We start from the raw sequence: 16,133 nt of genomic DNA, 5'->3' as shown, positions 1-16,133 counted from the left end.
TAATCTCTATCCTACGAGTCTTATTGAGAGGACCACAGTGCTCTGAGTAATAAGCGAAGTCCACAGTGAAGTGGCGCATGAGACAGACGAAAGCCATGTAGCGGGAGACTGGCTGCAGGGACAGCTTAGTTTCGGCGACTGCATCCACGTTCGGGCAGCAAGGACCATCTACAAACAACTCGAAAAACTCCTTTGAAAGGGGGAATCGCATAGGGTTACTCCAGCGTCAGATTAGACATTTAGTGTGGTTGGTGGTAAGTGCTAAACCGTATACCCTTCACGCGGAAAAACCAGGTGCTGGTCGAGACAGGGATCTTTCACACGTTCTGGAGGAAGATAGACATCACAGACACCGTAGTGCCTCCGTGGTTCGTCTGCTCATCCATCGAGAAAACAAACACGAAGCAAACGAAAACAAGCACACGCTAGCAATATACGCTCCGGGAGGTCGAATATCTCAGATTGAGGCGAAGCTCACCAGCGTGCAGCCCCTGTGATCCTTCACTGAATCGCTTTTCTCGCACTGTTTGCTTCTTTCCCTTGCTTTTTACTGCTTGCCAGATTCTGACGGAGTTGCTTCCTAACGAGAGGCCCTTGCTTTTTGAAAGAATTGAAAGAATCAACGCAATTCTGGCTCCTGGCCTCGCACAGCTACGATGGCAGTACTCGGAGGAAGTCGACGTCTTCCTCGGCCAGGCAATGACTGTCGTGACCGAGGTATTCGGGATCTGCAACACGATGAAGGCGACCATCCAAAAGATCATCGGTAAAACGGCCTCAAAAAGTCGAGTCGTCTGTACCTCAAAGTGGAGTCATATTCAATGCTTTATGGACTGTACTGTCGGAACTGATAAACAACGCGGTTGTGTGCATCTCGTAACTGAAATCATATCAGAATCCTAGGTATTATAGTGTTAATAGTGGGTGCCGGAGAAAAATCGTTCTTTGCTTACGCGGTAGCCTGTCGCCTTCGGTCTCTTGCCTCGGACTCTCAGGAATTCTGGGAAGCTGGGCAGAGAAGCCTCTCTTCGAACGCAAACCTAAGCCACTGTCCCCAGATGACATCGACCAGATGCTGCGTGCCAGTGTGTCGATCCGGCATCACCAGATGAGCGAGGAGGGGAAGGAAATTCACAAACTTCTGAAGGACTCTGCAGATGCACTCAAAACAAGCAAAGGCAAGAAGATATATTGACAACAGAGGTCGGGAAATCGACCCAGAACGCAAGATAAAGACGTCGATCAATGGGTTAGGATTCAATAGTTTTCATGGATGCGGATCACGACGGCCTTTTTGTGCTCTGTAGTGTCTACCTCTTTCCCCACTAACAAGGCTTAGAGAGTACAGCTGTCCTAACAAGAGGCGAGCGCGCCTTTTTGCGAATGCGGTACTTGATGAATGGTCTTTAAGTGTTCAAATGCTCACTTTGTCTCCTGTCTGTTTGGTTTATCCTGAGATCCTTGGAGATGTCTCCAGTCGTAGTCTCTACTCCAAGTACCTTCCTCGAAATCTCCATACAAGCAGGGGAAAGTCCTCTTCTATGGCATAATTCTGAATGAACCATACGCTATACTACTAGAGACAGTCGAAAAAAAAAGTGATATACCAGTAGCAATGCTATGTTCTAAGTTTCTATGCAAATGTCTGTTAACTGGTTTCTCCCCCTCTCTGTCCTGCACGTATCTTAGGTGCCCCTCAATGGAGGATGCATGGAGACTTCGTCAATTCCCTTGTCATCCAAGGGTTTACGGCCCTTATAGTCATCTCCTTGAAGCAGCTGTGCAAGACTCTTGAGGCAGGTGAGGCGTTTTGAACCGAGCTTTCAGTTTTCGCACAAGACCAGCCTCCACGAAACAACGGACACCGCCTGCCTAAACACAACCAGACTTGCGCTGCCTTTTACAGGTTTGTAGTGAAGTACTCTTCTGTATTTTCCGCCTAGTTGGTTTTGGCAAAAAGTCCACGATGCACGTCCGGCCATGCTATTTTCTTTTCTTCCCCCTCACATTATTGTAAGGATTCATCAAATTACGACACGGTTTGGATCTTGACACCTTAAAAGAGTGGCTTGGACCGTTTTCTCAATTCACCGAAGAGACAGGAGCAGAACCATGCGCCTTGATACTAGACAGCTGCCACAACCTGATGCCGATGATGGTGGCAAAAGTAGCAGCAGAGTCGCAACAAAGAATGTTAGAGCATTCTCATTGCAAGGCTAACATTAAGTACACACATATCATAGCTAAACCGTGTGGTGCTTTTACCGCATAATAATACGTAGTTAGTGTATGCACGTGACATACGCCAACGCACATCGAGGCGAAACACAGTGGAACTAGGCAAGAAACTAGAATGGATCTTGCAGTGCAAGAGTCACGACTGCATCACGCGGAACTACTCCAGTTGAACCTGCTAAACACACGAGAAGGATGACACAAAAGGCAGCACGTAGATCTACTGTCTATGCAGTATTGTGACTGCCCAAGTCGCTACCAATGCTCCAAGAAACAAGACAAAGTGTGTCTGCGCACAAATACACAAACCTTTATTTTCTTGATTTCTGCTGTATTATTCGTAATTCTGGTAAAGTTGCATAGAGTTGCTGACACTGCATCAAGAGCCCCTACAGGAGGAAAAACGCCAACAACAAAGGACTTGCAGCTTCTTCAGTGGGAGGCCAATTGGGAAAACCATCACTCACGGGTGTACCAGCAGCCCTACAGCTCAGAACCCGTTCCTCCCAAAACCTGCCCACACGGTCTGCGACAGAAAAAGGGCACTGATGAACATGAATTTGACTGGAGTCCACGTCCCCGGAAAATGCCTTTTGCGATGTAACATACGGACCTGAACGTAGTACGAGTGACAGATAAAGTCGGATCCTACGCTGTCAGATTTAGGCAGACGACAACAGCTAGCAGCTCGCATGGCAGAACCCCGTTAAGCGGCGGCCTTCAAGATCTGAACGAGTAGTTCAACTTGTAAATACGTTTCAAACATGTTTTTTGCTAGTATAGAATTACTAAAAATAAACCAATAAGCAATTGATTTTCTAGATTGATATATAGATTTAGCAGAGCGCAATAGAACTTGGATCTGGTAAACAAAGGCCTTCAAGATCTAAACCAGTAGTCCAATTCGTAGTTTATACTCCCCAGAAAAAGCTTATAAACAATCTTGTCTCAGAGACAATTCTTATTCAAATTTGTTTAACTTAAAAAGAGATTTCAAATAAATTAGAGTTTTTAATATAGCTTTTTTATTCTTAATTAAATCAGTTTGTAGAGCTGTAAAATTTATTAAATTTAAAATTTTAGAACTTTTATATCTAGCATATTTTAAAATATCTGTATTTTTAATTCTGAAATGATATGAAAATAAATTAAAGTTAAATTTTAAAGTCTTAATAAATAAATCATTTTGTTTTAAGTTTAAATCTATAATGATATTACAAAAAGACGAATTTGTTAATAATGATTTAGCGTAATTAATATTATATTTTTAAAAAAAATATTTATGACAAAAATTATACCATTTTAGCTACGAACATATGAAAAAGTATAATTCAAGATTAGGTTAGTTATGCATTTAAAGGTAAAACTGTCCCCAGAAGAAGCTTATAAATAATCCTGCCTCAGAGGAGATTATTCCTAGTACGATGGTACGGAAAAGACTAGCATCTGAGTTGTAGTTTTCTATCGCTGTCAATACGAGTGATTATAGTAATCCATATATTAAGCCTAGAACAGAACTGATTTGAAATAATCTTAATGTCGTAGGATACTGAAATCCAACACTTTTAGCTGTCTTAAACAGTCCACTGGGGTGGTTGTATTTTTAAGATTATTACGTGCAAAACAATCATCAGATTTATAATTTAAAATTCCTTTTAAATTGCATGAAGCGACAAAAGCAGCATATACAGAGTCCTGTCCCAAAGTTGATTGCCCTTGGTACAACAGTACTGACCTAATTCCTGTTGCAGCCATGCAACCTAAGCCGGAGGCCGCCCCGCTGTTTGAAGTTAAGCTCGAGCTCGTTGGAAATACCATTGACTTTGTCCCGTCTTTTGAACATGACAAGTAAGCAAAACAGCTGTGTGCGATATACCCCTCTTTCTCTATGTTGGTTGAACAAAGAAAAGCGAGAAAAGCAACTGCAGTGACAAACAAGTCGTTCCGTGACAAGCCTTATCTTCTGCGAAAACACAGCATATAGGCTCAAGAGGAGACACAGAAATAAACAGGCTGTTTTGCGATTGTTTTCTACCCAAGAAGCGGAGAGAAGTACCGCGCCGGGACTGCTAGATTCTTGCCGCTTGTATCCGCTGGCGCTGCGTCAGAAAGCTTCTCTCCCTTGAGTCATCGCTGAAGTAATTTCACAGCTCCTGCGTAGACGAGGATATCGCGAAGCTCCCGCTGTGTTTGTGGTGACAGTTTCAAGTGCAGCGAGCACCCTCTCAAACGTTGGTTCACCACTGGTCATTTGTTGGTTTGTACCGAACAAACCTTGAAAGGAAGGGTTGCGCTTCGTTCTCCAAGCGTCGTACACATATTGCTTTCGATTCTAACAGTTTACGGAGACAACAGTCGTCGTCGCCTTTGGTGACGACCTCTAGGAAAAAGACCTAGGCCGATCATAGAACGCTTTGATTGTTTCACATGGACCTCAGTCCAACGTCAGCACAACCTGTTCTGTTGTGATTTGCGCGGAACACAGATAGCGAGATAGACAAAAGCTTGAGAATACGAAGATTCCTTCTCACTCTACCGTTGAACAGAGAGTTTAACTTTTTGAGTGGATATCTCGGTATGGCCTTCTTAGACCACGGAAGGGCTCACCGCCATTCAAGACAGCATGTACTGTAGCTGTACATGAATGCTACATCTCTAGTTTATCCCTTGTGGCCCTGCGCGATGTTTACGACCCTGCTATGCCACGCAGGAGAGGAAACCCGGGAATTCGGGATCTGTTTGACCAGTGGATCAGTGACTTCTACAAATGTGCCACAACCGTCGCGCGGCTAGACTCTGGAAGTGGAGACTACCTAAATGAAGTGAAGGACAATTTCGTAGTTATGGTAAGAAAAGCGGAGACAACAGTGGAGGCTCTGAATGGTTTCCGCCCGTCGGCTTCCCCCGTTCAGGGGACGACACAGACAGGCTCTTTTCATGAGGCGGAACGCGAGGGGAGTTGAAATCGGCAAGGCCAAACGGGTGAGAGAAAAGCGAGGTCAGATTTTAGAAGTTCAGTTGGGAGACAAGGCCGAATGGAACATCAGACTTTAAAAACCGTTCCGAGCATCTTCAGCTTTCGTCTTGCTGCAAACACCGTATTGTGAGACCCTGTTTCCTGGGCAGGCAGTACGGTCTCGCTTGACGAAGCTGCTCGACGCAACGAAACAAAAGTTGAATGAGTATCTCCTCACCTTCGAGGAATACTCGTTCCTGTGGAAGAGAGACATCCGAGACGTTCTGGAAGAGTTTCTTTCGGACGACCCACGAGAACTCGTCGAGGATTGGACCGACTCAGAAAGCGAGTCGTTCAACCAAATCATGGAAGTGATTGGGGTCGACCCTGGAAGACCCGTAAGCCTCGAGTCGTGTATCTCTCGACACCAAGCGACTGCGCAGTCGATTTGCTTATACATGCATATATGTTTGTAGTTAAAATAACACAAACCTCCAGAAATATATCTAATTATAAATATCCATATGCGTGCGTATGTTTATGCATGAATGTCCGTTTGTACGTAGGTGGGTGCGTACTATATTTTTTATGGTGGGGGCACGACGCCACTTGGGGTACACATGTTTGGGTCTATGAGACGTTCACGTTTTGAGTTGGAAGCAGAAGAGCAGACTCTGAAGTGATCCCCTTGGCGGGTGACGGGGAGGCTCTCTTCTAGAAGGCTCCTCCACCGTCGCTGGACCGCTGAGCGGTATTAATAAGGTTTTGGCCAGGAAGGTGAACTGGACTGAAAACCGAAGTTTTTTCTGCGTTTTGAGTTCGTCATATTCTCTACTTGAACGTGAGACTGGGCCTGCAGGCGGGAACGTCGGGACCGCGAGGCATGTCAGGACTTTTGGGTTCTGCTCTCAAGAGTACGGGCAGGACCTTCGGAGGCTCTCGGATGGCGAACGGTCTCCCGCGTTCATGGGGTTGTGTGTTTCTGAGCCTGCCCAGAACACCTCGTGCAGTTTCAGCAGTGGCGGTTGACCTCCAGAAGAGCCGACTGGTCTTTATACACACGAGTCCATGACAGACGTAGAAAGAGACTAAAAAGCGAAACGTGTATTTCCGCGTGTGGTTCTAGATTCCTCCGTTGTCGAGGTTCGATGAGAAGATCAGCTACTTCCAGAAAATCCGGAACGAGATTTCCAACTTCAAGACGCCTGTTGATATTTGCTGGGTCCGAGTCAACGCGCAGCCGACGAAAATTCAGTTGAGTCAGTTGGCGACAAAGTGGGCAAATCAGTATACCAGCTTTCTCCACGATTTCTGCGTCGCGCGTATCGATGGAGTCACCGGCTTCATCAACAAGATGCTGGGTTACCTCCATGGCGACATTCCCTTTGAGGACGACGAAAACAAAGAGGCACTTTACAGCGTCATGACTAACATTCGCGATGTGAAAATCGCCATCGACGCCATCAAAACTCTCTTTGTTCCCATTCGAGAACAGGTGAGTCGGGTCGAGGAAACCGAAAAATGGCAGTCTGAAAGCACAGGCATCCACCAGCGTAGGCGAGAGAACGCAGACGCGCTCACGGCGCAGCCAAGCGGCCCATATTCTGGCGGTGGTTGCTCCTTCTTCTTCCCCTTCTGTGATAAGTTCCAGTAAAGAGAACGCTGAAAACTCAAACACAATTGGGGTCATGGCACTCTCCTCAGCATTGTGTACCCTCCGGTTTGGGTTTCCTGGAATTATCGAGACACATCTTTCGTAAATCTCTCTCTCTCCTGAGTTCTCGCCGACCATCGGTGATCGTCAGGTAGGAAGGCAGATCCGACGCTCACACCCCAGGATGGAGGTCGAGGCCGCGTTTCGTCTGCACATTTCTTCCCCGCACGAGAATATGTGCTTTGTTCTTTCTGCTTGCAAAGTCACACGAGCGCCCAGGACACTCGATACGCCTCCACATGTGATCAGGAAAAAGCCCAGTTGTTCGCGAGACTTCATCACATCTGGAGTATTCATCGTGCCCCCAGTTATGAGACACTGACAACCAGTTGCTTAAGACCTTTTAGCACACCAAAAGTACTGAATGGGACTCCAACTCCGAGATGACAAAAAGCTTTCCTTCGTTACCTTCAGGTGGCTTTGCTGAAGAAGCATGGCTGTTCGATCTCGGAGGAGCGTCTGGTCGCTCTTGAGGCTGCGCCTTCCAAATGGGAGGAAGTGGTTCGAAGGGCGTTTGAAATTAAGGAGGCGATTTTGCCGATGCAGATGCAGGAAATGTCAAACATAAAGCAGACTTTGGCGACGTTCAGCGACGAGGTTCAGAGCTTCCGAGAAGAGTTCTTGAGAGAGGCGCCGTTTCGCCATGATTTCCCTCGCGCAGAAGTGTACAAGTGCCTGGACAGCTTCTACAAGAGAACGACTGTGATGGAAAGTCGAGCGAAGGATTTCAACAATTTAGAAATGCTCTTCGATATGGCAAAGTCCGGATACAGACAACTGAAAGACACCTTTGTTGATCTAAGGCTTTTAAAGGTAAGCATTTGTAGACGTGTTCCTGTTTTTGCGCCATTTGCCTTGGGGCAAATGCTTGAGATAAACCTTAGCGGACCTTGACTAAGTCCGCAGCCACCAAGAGGGCGACAGCGGCGTGCGAAATTGAAAGCAAAGCAGGGTGGCACCTCGTGAGGGGAAGAAGAAAGCGTCGGTGGGGGACATAAGCGCCTGCAATCCAAGGTTTGTCGCGCTCTCGAAGACTTGCGTGGATCTCGTTGAAGAGGAAAGGTCACGAAAGGTAGAGTGTGTGAGAGTGATCAGAACCGACGGAGCCTAGGCTTCAAGAAGAGCCCTAGGAGCGGCCGAGATGAAAAAACAGCTTTCCAAGCTTCTTGAGCAGGGCGACATCGTGTGAGTTCTGAAAGTCTGTCTCTATCCATTTCAGCGAATCTGGGATGTCATTGAACTCTGGACATTCTCCTTCGATGATTGGAAGTCAACGCTGTGGAACCAAATCGACACAGATGATCTCCTTCTTCGAGTAAAGGAAATGCAGCAGCAACTCAAGGCTCTGCCCAAGGAAATCAAGTCGATACGTCTTTTTGCAGTGAGGACCCTAAATCAGAAGAAAACTCGCATTCTGAGCAGAAAGCAACAGGCACTGTCTTCACAAATACATAGGTCCTGCAGCAGCGATACGCAAATATCGATTTCCGTTTCGAAACGTTGATATACGTATAAAACGGTGGACGTACATCGGAAGAGAGGTCTCGTCTCGTAGAAACACGGAAAGAGAGTTATTCCTGCAGATGTAGGCATAGCAACTGTTACTTTCACTTGTTACAGTCCCGCTGAAGGAGATCCAGATCCTGTCCTGCTTGCGCCCTAACGGATTTCCTGTCGCTTCTCGAGATTGCAGTTCGTCCCGTTGCCAGAGCCCCTACATGGTCGTTTCCGCACGTTTACCATCTACGGGTTCGATGCATCTTTACCAACGAACTTTTTTGGCATGTTATGGAAAACTGGCATTTTCTAGTGTTCGTTCCACAACGGCGTTCCGATGTTCATCTGCAAACTCGCGTTATTCCAAGCAATCGGCGGGCGTGGCTGTGCGCAGCTGCCCTGAAGCCCTGCCTTGTGCTGCTCTGCTACCTGGCAGTCGAATCCGCCACTCACGTTTCTCGTGCGTCTGCGTATTGGCACGCACATCGGTACAAAAGTGATTTCTGTTTTTCCTGGATTCCTTCTCGCCAATAGGCGACCGCGGTGCCTCAGTGTTGGGGTGACTAACGTTTTCAAGGTCGTTTTTCCAAGAACAGCGATGTTTGAAATTTCCAGCTGAAGAAGTCGTTGAATATGCGGAGTTCTTCCTCGAGAAGGGAGTTCCGCGCGCATTTAAATCTGAATGAGTGAAATTGAAGGCATTGGTTGAATCTCGGAGACACGTGATGGTGGAGGTGGTCCAACGTTTGTCCTCGCTGTCACGACTTTGACAACGAAAGCTTCACGGTTTCTCCCGCACGCTGTTCCTTCGGGACGAGACTCCCTGCAGACCTCGTCAACCTGTTTGTCGCGTCTCCTGTCTGCAGTGGCTGCAAGGAGAAGTGACAAATACGCAGATTGCTTTGCCTCTCATCAACGACCTTCATTCAGAGTTCATGCGCGATCGTCACTGGACGCAGCTGATGGCTGTGGCTGGCAAAACGTTTACGAAAGGCAAGGAAAAGGAGACAACGGAGACACTTCCGGTCGCCTTTGTGGGGTGTCTTGAAGAAGCAGCCTCACGTGGGCTTCGATTGCGGAGGAAGGCTTGCTTCGGTCTTTCCGGGATAGAGTACACTGGATACCATTTGCCGTAGTGCTCTCAACATGGTGGCCATGGAAAAAACAGTTAACGAGGATCCGGCAAACAAGGATCTGCATAACCTGAAGTACTTACAGAGGGATGTTATCTAAATTCCACTTTTCCGACGGAGTACCTAGGAAAGCGTTCGTCAAAAGGAACTCATACCATTCTTCTCCCTGCTCGCCTTCGGTTCCTTCGCCTTCGCCTCCAGGTCCAGACTTCAGTTTGGAGGACCTGCTGAAGCTTCGACTGCACGAGCATGCAGACGGAGTGTCAGATATTGTGGTCTTGGCACAGAAGGAGGCGAAGATCGACAAGAAGATCAACGAAATCTCGAATGTCTGGTCAACCCTTTCTCTCCATTTCAACTTCGAAAGAGAAGACGTCCCGCTGCTTGAGCCACTCGACGAGGTGATCGAGGTTTTAGAACAGCATGCGATGGACCTCATGACGATGGTCTCTCAGGGCAACGTCATCAGCTTCTGTCGGGGCGTCGTCGACGAATGGCAGAACAAACTTCGGACTGTCGACTCGGTTCTCAAAGTCTGGATGGAGCTCCAGAATAAGTGGCAGGTTCGCGAGGAAGGAAACAACCGTTTGAACACTGGAAGCAGCGAATGAAACGCACGAGCGTTTGGTCTGCAGCTTCGATCCTTGCCTCAGTGTCAGGGACATCGAGCGTATGTTCCGTATATGTCACCATCGCTCTCTGTCTCGCCTCCTTGGCGCCTCTGTTGCTTGGGATGCAGTTGACTGCTCTTCGGCTTCGTCGCGCACACGCTGGTCCTTGCTTGCGTCTGAGCTCCCTTCCGAACGGGTTCTTTTTCGACTGCAGGTTCTTCTAAAATTTTCAGTTTCCGATCTTCTTTGCTTCCATGTTCCGCTTCTCCTTCCTTGGTGTGGAGTCCCCTGCCTCCTGGTTCGACGTTTCCTTTCATCTGCTTCTTCGCTGTCTAGTTCCGCCTCCTTCCCTTCCTCTCTGTAAATGTTTCCAAGTTCTCGCTCGTCACACACGCTTGGATCCTCTCTTTTCTAAATGGCTGTTCTTGTCTGGTTCGCAACTGTGCTGCTTCGGCCTCGCAGCGCTTGCAGCCGATTTTCATGCAGTCGGATGACATTCGGTCGCAGCTTCCCGAAGACTCCAAGCGGTTCGAAGCCGCAGACGGCGAGTGGAAAGATATGATGTCTGGCGCAGCACAGCACCCCAACATCGTTGAGTCTTGCCACTTCGAGGGGCGCTTCGAGCTCCTCCTCAAACTCAGAGAAATGATCGAATCCTGCGAAAAAGCTCTCAGCGGTGAGACAGCAAAGACGACGCAAAGCACCAGCCAAATTCGCACCGAAGTTCCATCCTTACTCAACGAAAAGCAAATTGGCAGATCCGTCTCTCTCTCTCTCTCTCTCTCTATATATATATATATATATGTCTGTCTGCTCCCATGCACATTTTATTGATGCTTGTGATCAACGCGGTCACGATCAAGCACCTTAACATATATATATATATATATGCATATGGGTATGCATAGCTCTATGTAAATGGGCTTTGATGTGTGCGTACAAACTTGAGGAAATAATGGCTGTGATCACGGGCACCGACTGGGATGGGAGAGCAGGTCCGAGTACTTCACTCCCCAACATGTATGAATGTATGTATGCAAGTATGTATGCATGCATTTATAGATGAGCAGAGATGTCCTATGGAAGCGTCGTATACATATGCAGGAATATCAGTATACGTGCGTGTGTATTCATTTTCTCTTTTTTGAGAAAGAAAAATAATCTTACATATGAAGGGCCTGTAGCTTGGAATACGAACAACGATATAGCCATACAAAAAATCATCTATCTTACAGTGCTAGGAAGACACCCCGATTCAAACCTAGCTGTGTACGGCTATATATATATATATATATATACATCGTTGCAACGACGGTAGCGTCTCGTTGATGAGTGGATTTTCGTCGATGCGTGACCTTGCTTTTTCGCAGATTATCTGGAACAAAAGAAGAAGGCTTTTGCTCGGTTCTACTTTGTTTCCAACCAAGCTCTGTTGGACATTTTGGCTAACGGGAACGACCCAATAAAAGTGTGTTATTACCTTGGAGACTGCTTCGATGGCATCAAGATGCTCGACTTTCAGAAAGATCCGGTGCATGCAAGGGTGGCGTGCGGAATGTTTTCGAAGGAAGACGAATACGTCCCTTTTGGAGAAGACTACCACTTAGAAGGCCCTGTTGAAACAGTAAGGTTTCCCCAGCCAGGAGTCCGAGTGGAACGCGTGGCTCAGGGATAGTCGGGGGGCATTCACCTGTTGTCCGTGGACGGAAAATCCGCTATTTCATGGTGTAAATCATTCCAGCTGAAGACCGTATCCTCTCACTGAGGGACTTGACATTCATCAAACGGGGGGTCACCGTAACAGCGAGATAATTTGGCCACCACTGAGGCATGTGACGGAACCACGCACCCAGCCGTGATCCGACGAACTGTCGATTTACCTACATTTTTGTACTTTTCTATAGAAGAGTATTTCTATGGATCGTCCAAGGCCTTTTTTGTCCGCACACCCTTTCGCGTCCTTTTCTGTCTACACAGAAGGCGACTTCACCAAGCTGACTGTCTCTCTGTCTCTGTGTGCAGATGCATGCATTTATACATACATATATATATATATATATATATGCAAATATGTCAACTGTGAAACCACAGACTCACTGATAGTTCACTGTGCTCAATGAAGGAGCTCTCGGATTTTCCGAACAGACGCCTTGCTAGCGATGCTTGTGTCCATCTTTTAACGACTTTGAAGGGAAACGAGCGCAAGCTAAGTGGACCACTATGATGGCTCAAGAATCTAGCAGTCGCATGAATAGATCAATGACACCTGTGCAAGTAACTATATATATATATATATATATATATATATATATATATATATGCAGGGTCAAACATCACGCCAGGAGTGAAGACGCAGAAGACAAACACATGTATGTATATATATGTATGAAGAGGCACTTTGGAGACACGCAGAACCTCTGCAAGGTTCGGCGACGTGTGAGACTCCGCGATAAAGACGCACACAGAGAAGAGCCTATTTTCTCCAAGTGACGACTCCGAGTGTGCATTGTCAAGGCGATCGCGAGCGTAGAAGTAGAGCAACTTGAACTCCCTGCATGGATATGCGGAGGCTGACGGGGCAGTCTGGGATTCTTCTCGGTAAATCTGTTTTCGTCGATTGATGTTGCGTAACGTCCTGGTGGTCTGGAAGGGAAGATCAACACTGGAGGCGGGCGAACTTCTCTCTGCTCTGCGTCGCTGCCAGCGCTCATTCGAAACAGGAGCGATGCCCCCTCTTTCCTGAGTGGTGGGGACTCGTCACTTCTTCATTTGCTTTCTGTCTCCCTTGTTTTTCCTGATGCGTCCGGTTTTCCGGCGTTTGCCTGTGCGTTCGCCTCGCGCCGTCGCCTCCCTCGACACAGTACCTGGCAAATCTGGAGACGCACGTCCGCAAACAGCTTCACGACGTCCTCGAAGTTGCGAAGATCAACGCTGAGAACTGGGAAGTCGACAAACCCAGGTGAGTGTGGTCTCACTGCATGCATTTGGCCGTTACACGGAAACATATTCAGAAAACGCAAAGGACTTGCGAAAGCAAAGCAGGTCGACGCACACATGAACGGAGCGTATCCTTCATCTACTTTGCGAGTGCGTTGCGTTTCCGAGTGTCGGTTCCGTTAGTAGAGATCGCGGTCGCCGACTGCGTTCTTGTCTACGAGAGTTCTGGTACATACGTGACTGAGACCTCGCGATGGAACAAACGGAGGTCCCTAAGGAGTCAAAAGTCGGGAGGTCGGGCCGACGTCCCTCGAGAGACCTGACGGGCGACAAGGTTCGGCAACTCCCCTGTGTGTTATGCTTGCCCACTTGGCCTTCCCCGACGCGGTGTCCGTCGATGTCGCAAGTGAAGCGTTTGCGCATGTTGGAGACCATGGACGTACGTTGTCTGAGGGCTCCTTTGGGTGTGGTGCCTAGGTGACGGATCGTTCGTTGTCTTTCCTGCCGCATAGCAAGCAGGAAAACCGTCACATCTGCAGTTCAGCTCTGTAGTGGACTCTTCTTCAAGTTCAATGCAGATCGTATGGGCGTGATCATCTCGTCTGTGGTTTTTCGTATTTGAGCTGTTTAGTACCCTTGCTCCTCGACTCTCTGATCCACGTTGCCTTCTGCGATGTCAAGTCCTTCCGCGTTCGCACAGCCTAGTGGAGATGATACATGTTTTAGAATCTGCCGGAACCACGTAGTGTGTGCCGCTGCCGGCAACTGGTTTCTGGTCCGTGTGGCGCTATCTTCTTTCATTTGTTGTTGATGGACATCGTTCGATCCGCTCTGAGTTTTCAGCTCGCACTTCCCCCAAATGCCGGGCGTTCGTTGCGTGAGACTCTGTTCGAGTTGCTCGGTTTACAAACAGTCAATGAAGGGCGGAACGAGCGCTTCTATCTTATGCTGTGTCATGGGGAATAACCTCTGCATTTCGCGTTCGCCGACACCTGCGGTAACTGCTGCGTTCAGATCGCGGTTAAACGTTCCTTCTCCTCACGTTAGGGTGGCATGCAGTACCACACAGATAACAAGACTGGCGCTAGGCTCCGTGCGACGCGTTCGAGTATGAGGTTCCTGGGGTCTATAAACTGCCTTATTCTCAGTCCACACTTGAAGGTCGACTCTCTGTCACTCCAGTAGAATCGCGGCCCTAGGCGCAAACTGGAGATTACTTTCTGGGATGCAGAAACGACCCAGTGGACGTGTCTGTTGATTGTTCTTCCAGAGAAGAGTGGCTTCGCGACTACTGCGCCCAGGTCGCTCTGGTGGCGAGTCAAATCATCTGGACGGACGAAGTTTCTCGTTGCTTCGAGGAGTTGGAGGGAGGCTCTGAAAACGCCATGAAAGACTACAAACGCGTCTACGACGACAGAATCGAGAAACTCATTCGGCAGGTTCAACAAGACCTTCCGACGGACCTTCGCGTTAAAATCATCACACTCATTACCATCGATGTGCATGCGCGAGACGTCGTTGAGTCGTTCATCACAAAAAAGCTCACAGAAGGTAGGCGTTGTGTCTCCTCCTTTCGACAGCTGCTCTCGTTCCCTGCTCTACCAGACACCCTTTTTTCTTGAAGCCTATGTGCCGCTTTCGTCGAGCGTCGTCCCGTGAAGGGTCGGCCTTTCGTTTTCTTCCTCTATTGGTTGAATCTTTCTGGAGGATTCTTTCACTCCATCGGGCGGAGCAACGACGATCCAACAAGAGACACCAATTCAATCAGAGCGCTTGTGAGTGTCTGCTTGTCCTCCGAATCGGATGGTTTCCCTTTTTTTCTCTCATTGACGATCCGCTTTCTGCCTGCCGGTGCTTCGTCCTCTGCGACAGCTTCTTGTCCTCGTTCTCTGATGCTCACCCCTTCCCCTCTTTCTCTTTCACTTCTTCGGTTACATAGGCGCTGCCTTCCGCTGCTTCTTCTTCGCGTCCTCTCTCTCGTTGCCTCTTCCTACTTCGGCCTTATCCTGTCCTTCCCTCTTCCTCCATCTCTCTTCATTCTGTGCTTCTCTTTTTTTCGCTTTCTTATTGTTCTCTTCTTTCCTTTTCTGTTGCCCTTTCCCTCTTTATCCGTCTCCCTCTTTTCTCCCTCGCTCGTTTGTTCGGCGTCTCGCTTTTTCCGCTCTTCCTGACTTTCCTTTTCTCTCCCTTTTCCCGTATTCCCTCTTTCTTCCTTCTCCCTTCTGCCTTTGTTTCGCCTCTTTTTCGCCTCTTCTCTTGCCCCTCCGTCTGCCGGCAAGCGCTGCGAGGGAACCTCGCCGCTGCATCTGCGTCATGCGCGTCTCCTCGTTCAAAAACAGTCTCTGCTTCGCGGTCTTTCCTGCCGTTCTCCCGCTTCCTCGTTCTCTGCAGCCAGCGCGTTTCAGTGGCAGTCGCAGCTGCGCTTCTACTGGGCGCAGAAGCCTGGCGAGGAGAAGAAGACGTGTTTGGTTCGCATGTGCGACTGGTCCACGACCTACATGTATGAATATGTGGGCAACTGTGGACGCCTGGTCATCACGCCTCTCACAGACAGATGCTACATCACTCTCACTCAGGCACTCAACCTGATAATGGGAGGAGCGCCAGCAGGCCCGGCAGGTGAGCGGACGCTTTGGAAACTCGGGACAAATCTTCTGCAGTGATCTTTGCCGAAGCACACTCACGACGAAGCGGAGAAAGAAGGGATACTCGCAGACGGTTCACTTGTGGTGTCTCGCTAGGCCTGAGAGCCAACAGAGCTGCCGAGACAGAGGAAGACAAGTAGGGACGAAATCTGCAGGGGGTCTGCAACTGCACACACTCTGGGTCGACCCAGGAACTTGCCATAAAAAGACAGTCGTTAGGGGAGTTGAAAGCACTGACTTGCTGATTTCAGGCGTACCTGCCACACCTCGACTCAGGTGGAGACTTGCACTGACGCTCGAGAGGGGAACAGGGCACAGTGTGTCTAAGGAAGAGGGGCATGAGACGCGAGCGAAGGAGCAGCATTCGAAAAGCCGGTAGAAGAAGCTGCTTTTCGAGTTTTCGAT

At 48.4% G+C, this 16,133-nt stretch overlaps 1 protein-coding gene across 1 annotated transcript in view; it reads left to right on the top strand.

Annotated features, from left to right (window-relative positions):
* Positions 1–16,133, top strand: part of TGME49_203135 (dynein heavy chain family protein) — a gene marked incomplete at both ends in the record, with an annotated part of 52,976 nt that overhangs the window by 6,481 nt on the left and 30,362 nt on the right. Inside the window, 16 exons of the mRNA XM_018779240.1 lie at positions 562–766; positions 996–1,178; positions 1,690–1,800; positions 3,987–4,083; positions 4,946–5,081; positions 5,362–5,589; positions 6,318–6,686; positions 7,320–7,718; positions 8,125–8,286; positions 9,269–9,464; positions 9,737–10,098; positions 10,609–10,822; positions 11,517–11,770; positions 13,008–13,105; positions 14,354–14,634; positions 15,475–15,702. Coding sequence (XP_018637368.1) covers positions 562–766; positions 996–1,178; positions 1,690–1,800; positions 3,987–4,083; positions 4,946–5,081; positions 5,362–5,589; positions 6,318–6,686; positions 7,320–7,718; positions 8,125–8,286; positions 9,269–9,464; positions 9,737–10,098; positions 10,609–10,822; positions 11,517–11,770; positions 13,008–13,105; positions 14,354–14,634; positions 15,475–15,702 — 3,523 coding nt within the window. The remainder of the gene's footprint in view (positions 1–561; positions 767–995; positions 1,179–1,689; positions 1,801–3,986; positions 4,084–4,945; positions 5,082–5,361; positions 5,590–6,317; positions 6,687–7,319; positions 7,719–8,124; positions 8,287–9,268; positions 9,465–9,736; positions 10,099–10,608; positions 10,823–11,516; positions 11,771–13,007; positions 13,106–14,353; positions 14,635–15,474; positions 15,703–16,133) is intronic.

Source organism: Toxoplasma gondii, chromosome VIIa (assembly GCF_000006565.2).
Source record: "Toxoplasma gondii ME49 chromosome VIIa, whole genome shotgun sequence".
Taxonomy (NCBI): Eukaryota; Apicomplexa; class Conoidasida; order Eucoccidiorida; family Sarcocystidae; genus Toxoplasma; species Toxoplasma gondii.
This window is presented reverse-complemented; position numbering and strand designations above follow the sequence as displayed.